Here is a 6,000-nt window from a genome sequence, read left to right as displayed (position 1 = left end):
ATCGTCAAGCTTTGTTGCGAAGAGCAAAAGTCCATTATCACATTGATTTATAATCCTCGTCACCTCCGGGCAACGCGCAAAATCAGAATAACGATCCCAATTTATAGAAAGTCATTTTATTCCCAGGCATGAAGCCTCGATGAGGACAGAATACTGACAGATAAGCAAGAGTTGGGGGGGGGAAATTAAATTACATTCCGGTAAATGAGCTTCAGCAAATTACTACAGATCAAAACCAAACGTTGGACGTCCAGATGTGTTGGAGCCGTTTCTTTTTACTATATAAAAGATAACGCAACACTTAAAGGGGTACTCCGCCCCTAGACATGTTAGCCCCTATCCAAAGGATTTCCGGGCTGGCGCTGTGGCGTTCATGAACACAAAAGCCTGAGGCTGCCATGCCCCTTCCATTAATGACTATGGGAGGAGACGTGACGGCTGTGTACTAGCCGCCATGTCCCTTCTATTCAGGTCTATGGGAGGAGTCGTGACGGCTAGTACACAGACATGAATGGAAAGGGCATGGCGGATGTGGTCAGCAGTCATCCGACACGGGGCAGAGTTCACTCCACGCAGCAGATGACTGGGCTGCTGCGGCGGATATAGTGGGGGGGGGGGGGGCCCAGCAGCTGGACCCCCCCCCCCCCCGCGATCAGACATGTTATCCTTTGGATAGGGGATAACCTGTCTAGGGGAGGAGTACAGCTGGAGAACCTTTTTTTTTTTTCTTAAATAAACTGGTGCCAGAAAGTTAAAGGGGTACTACCGTGCTGACAACATATCGCCTATCTAAAGGATCGGGGATATGTTACCTAATCACACGGTGTCCCGCCGCTGGGGACCCCCACGATCTCGCATGCAGCACCCCGCTCTCATCAGGCCCCGAAGCAAACATCCGCTCCGGGTCTGATGACGGGGCTGGTGATCGTGACGTCAAGGCTCCGCCCCCTCAATGCAAGTCTATAGCAGGGGCAAGGCGGCTGTCTCGCCCCCTGCCATAGAGTGATATTGAGGGGTCGGAGCCGTGACGTCACGATACTCCGGCCCCATGATCGGCAGTTATCAGACCCGGAGCGGATGTTCGCTCCGGGGCCTGATGAGAGCGGAGTGCTGCGTGCGAGATCGCGGGGGTCCCCAGCAGAGAGACCCCTCGCGATCAAGAAACTTATCCCCTATCCTTTAGATGGGGGATAAGTTGTCAGCACGGCAGTGCCCCTTTAAACATATTTGTAAAATTACTTATTTTTAAAAATCTTAATCCTTCCAGTACATATGAGCTGCTGTATGCTCCACAGGAAGTTTTTTTCTTTTTGAATTTCCTTTCTTTCTGACCACAGTGCTCTCTGCTGACACCTCTGTCCATTTTAGGAACTGTCTGGAGCAGGATAGGTTTGCTATGGGGATTTGCTCCTACTCTGAACAGTTCCTGACAGTGACAGAGGTGTCAGCAGAGAGCACTGTGGTCAGACTAAAAAGGAAATTCAAAAAGAAAAGAACAGTGGATCATACAGCAGCTGAGAAGTACTGGAAGGATTAAGATTTTTTTAATAGAATTAATTTACAAATCTGTTTAACTTTCTGGGAACAGTTGATTTAAAAAAAAAATGTTTTCCAGTGGAGTACCCCTTTATGATGTAAAGCCTGATGGGTCCTTTTATATGGGCGCACCGATCCAGCAGATCACCACTTGTTTAATGTGTCTTTTATGCAGCGTAATGCTTACGTGGCCCATCATTTATACAGTCATCAGCTGCCCACTTTTACACAGTGACAGAGCACAACACACACACATATAATATATATTATATATATATATATATATATATATATATATAGAGAGAGAGAGAGAGAGAGATAGAGATATATAGAGAGATAGAGAGATAGAGAGATAGAGAGAGATATATATATATATATACACATACATACATACATACATACACACACACACACACACACACACACACAGTGATCCCTCAACTTACAATGGCCTCAACATACAATAGTTTCAACATACAATGATCTTTTCTGGACCATCGTAACTTGAAACCAGACTCAACATACAATGTACGCACAGTTCAGATCTGTGAAACTTGTCACAACTGGAGGAACTGACCAATCAGAATGGGCATTCACTGGTAAATCACCTCTATTACTGAAGCATATGCACAGACTGGTGTCTGGTAGCGCCCCCTACAGTACAGGGAGGTATTACATGTTCTGTACTCTTTACCTGTATTACTGAAGCGTATGCACTGACTGGTGTCTGGTAGCGCCCCCTACAGTACAGGGAGGTATTACATGTTCTGTACTCTCTACCTGTATTACTGAAGCGTATGCACTGACTGGTGTCTGGTAGCGCCCCCTACAGTACAGGGAGGTATTACATGTTCTGTACTACTCCTTACCTGTGCCAGGGTTAGCTGCTCCTTTTGGACACCAAGTAAGGGCGGCTCCATTTGGGACACTGTGTGTTCTGTCTAGGACCCTGAAGAAGCTCCTGTCCTCTACATAAACCATTGTTTCCCAAGCAGGGTGCCTCCAGCTGTTGCAAAACTACAACTCCCAGCATGCCCGGACAGCCTTTGGCTGTCCGGGCATGCTGGGAGTTGTAGTTTTGCAACAGCTGGAGGCTCCCTGCTTGGGAAACACTGACATAGACCGTGATTTACAGCTTCCAGCAGATCTTTCTTACTTTTATATGTAAGGATTTGCTTTATCTATATTAGTTATCTACTTATTTTTCTTTAATCCTCACTTTTTCCTATTTTTGGATGACATTTTGGTGGTTTCAGAACCAATTAGCAGGTTTCCATAGAGTTCTGGTCTCAACATACAATGGTCGTCCTGGAACCGATTAATATTGTAACTTGAGGGACCAGTGTGTAATATATTATATATATATATATATATATATATATATATATATATATATATATATATATATATATATATATATATATATATATATATATATATATATATATATATATATATCGATTACTGATCGTTGGGTCTCATCTAGGTGGCTCCTCCGCATCCAATAATCTAGATTACGGTAGTTTCTAATCCGGTTCTTTAAGGTTATTAAACTACAAGGGATCCGACTATTTCTTACAAGTCCATACCTTCCGGCCTGGCTTTTGGTTTCTTCAGACCTCCATCCTCCATCAGCTCAAAGGCAAAAGTGACATTGTGGACCTGCAACGAGAGAAGGCGTTTGCCAACGGTGACCCTCATGTGTAAAATCACGAAGTTAGGAAAAATGATAAATATATATGTCCAAAGCCATCTGAATGTATATGTAGTAAGGAACCGTTAGGCAACAAACGGGACTGGGATACATCTCAGGAGCTTAGGCTCCACCTATTAGGTGGGCCACCCCGTAATGGGGTATTCCCATCTCAGCTGATGGCGGGGGTCCAAAGAAGCGAACAATTGTTCCTGTAATGAACAGCACGGAATGTATTACGGCCAAAGCTCCATTCATCCCCTATGAGGCCGCACAACGTTTCCTATCGCCGAACTCGTAAATGTTCCGCAGCCGCATAGAGAATAAATGGGGCGGTGACTGTGCAGGTGCGATCTGTTCATTCAGGGGACAATTATGTTCCTGTTGTAAAGATGGGCTGCCCCAGTGGTCGGACACCCACCAATTAGCTTCTATTTCCGGTCCTATGGGGATAAAAAAAGGCTGAACTGTACTTCAGAGTCCAGTGGGCGGTCCTTACCAGTAATTGACAGTAAGGACCGCCACTGGACCGGTGAAGATAGCAGCCCGGAACCACTATCCCACCGGACGACCTCCCCACCGGACAGTCCTGCAGCACCGGACCAGCGCCGAGCGGAGGCGAGTACTGTACAGAACTAAAGGGGGGTGAGAGGGGACTGGATGATGTCGAAGGCCGCAGTGGTCTTCAACCTGCGGACCTCTAGAGGTTTCTAAACTACAACTCCCAGCAAGCCCGGACAGCCGATGGCATGATTAGAGATAACTGTGTGATTTTCTTGCCGGCGTTCGGTACACAGCCCCGCCGCCCGCCACTTACCGTAATGTTAGATTAGGTAGTCACACGCTGAATGTCACGTTTGACAAAATGTCATCCTCCCAGTTATGAAAGTTTGATGCAGTTTCGAGAATATCATAAAAGCAGCGGTTACCGGGAAAATACTTCATTTACATGTGTAATTTGTTTTACATTTAGTTTGTTTTTTTATAAGTGCTTCCAAAAGATGTGCAAATAAGAAGTGAAGGAAAATTGGCCGACTGGTATAGAGCATTTCATTTACAAGCAATTACGAGCAATTTCTCTAGAATCCACCTCAAATTACCTTTAAAGGGGTATTCCAGGAAAAAACATTTTTTTTTTTTTTTTTTTTATATATATCAACTGGCTCCAGAAAGTTAAACAGATTTGTAAATTACTTCTATTAAAAAATGTTAATCCTTCCAATAATTATCAGCTGCTGAAGTTGAGTTGTTCTTTTCTGTCTGACAACAGTGCTCTCTGCTGACATCTCTGCTTGTCTCGGGAACTGCACAGAGTAGAAGAGGTTTGCTATGGGGATTTGCTTCTACTCTGGACAGATCCCGAGACAGGTGTCATCAGAGAGCACTTAGACAGAAAAGAACAACTCGACTTCAGCAGCTCATAAGTACTGAAAGGATTAAGATTTTTTTTAATAGAAGTAATTTACAAATCTGTTTATCTTTCTGGAGCCAGTTGATTTCTCTCTCTCTCTCTCTATCTATATCTCTCTAGCTATCTATATCTCTCTCTCTAGCTATCTATATCTCTCTCTCTAGCTATCTATATCTCTCTCTCTAGCTATCTATATCTCTCTCTCTAGCTATCTATATCTCTCTCTCTAGCTATATATATATATATATATATATATATGAATATTTCCTAGTCGCAAACTCGGCAAGGTTTAGAAGTCCCATAGAAAGCCAACAGAGCAGCTGAACATTCGCACTGCCGTTCCATTCACTTGGGGGACATTTGACCTGAACTTATGTGATGGTTAGGGTCCAAGCAGTCCGACCCCCACTGATCAGATAGCTAGATAATGTTTATTTTCGGGATAACCCTTAAAAAGGTAGCCCATGGAACAGAACTTTTTAGACACTTTTCCCCATCCACAAGGGGATTAGGGTCTGATGGCGGGGGTCAGACTGCTGAGACCCCGACGCAATGGGGCCCCAGCTACCCAGTGGAGGCCACTTTACTCCACTTCAATAGAGCAGAGTGGCCTCCACCTTCCTGGACAATTGTAAGTGACCGAACCTATCACCAGCCGCATCGACGTCCCCCCTCAGTGGGTGACTGGATGAGCGGGCTGTCATTTGCGTTCGTTCAGGAAGGTGGGGGCCAGAGGATGAGTAAGTAGCCGGGGTCCCGTACGATACCTATTGCAGCCATGGACAAGAGATTGCAGGGTTCCCAGTAGTCGGACCCCTTGTGATCAGACAGACACAACGGCCCTGATTTACTAAGAGTGGAGTGGAGGCTTCTTTGTGGGTTTTAAATTCCCTACAATTCTTTTTCCACTGTCGGACCTAAGGTTTCCCTTCCTTTTTTTTTTATTTTTTTATTTAATTTATTTATTTTACACATGCTCTGATCTTTCCTCGGGTTTTCCTCAGCTTAAATCTGCTAAATTTTCTTTGAAAACCTTAGTAAATATGTTGGGATTTTGTGAAAATGTTTAAGGACACGCCCCATTTCAGCAGCCACTCCCACTTTACCACATGGCCACACCCCGTTTTCTCAGTAAAATGGAGAGTTGGCGGGGTTTTTCTTTCAGAATCTGGCACACAACCCGACAAAACATGTCGGGTTTACAATAGTAAATCAGGGCCAGTATCTAAAAAAGGTCAGTTGCTTGGACTACCCCTTAAAGTGATCAAATTCTGTCTGCCTACAGCCACCACTAGGGGGAGCTCATTGCAATGGTATTTATACAGTTCCATTGTGAATGCAGCTAAAAGCTATATAAAAA

The 6,000-nt window shown here is 44.5% G+C and overlaps 1 protein-coding gene across 4 annotated transcripts in view; it reads right to left on the bottom strand.

Moving 5' to 3' along the window:
- PARVB (parvin beta) overlaps positions 1–6,000 on the bottom strand; it is a 55,282-nt gene that overhangs the window by 11,496 nt on the left and 37,786 nt on the right. For all 4 annotated transcript variants that reach the window (XM_056517426.1, XM_056517429.1, XM_056517427.1 and 1 more), the window contains exon 12: positions 3,126–3,198. In XM_056517426.1, coding sequence (XP_056373401.1) covers positions 3,126–3,198 — 73 coding nt within the window. The remainder of the gene's footprint in view (positions 1–3,125; positions 3,199–6,000) is intronic.

Source organism: Hyla sarda, chromosome 4 (assembly GCF_029499605.1).
Source record: "Hyla sarda isolate aHylSar1 chromosome 4, aHylSar1.hap1, whole genome shotgun sequence".
In the NCBI taxonomy this organism is placed as follows: domain Eukaryota; kingdom Metazoa; phylum Chordata; class Amphibia; order Anura; family Hylidae; genus Hyla; species Hyla sarda.
The sequence above is the reverse complement of the archived record's forward strand: the minus strand, read 5'-3'. Positions and strand labels throughout refer to the sequence as shown.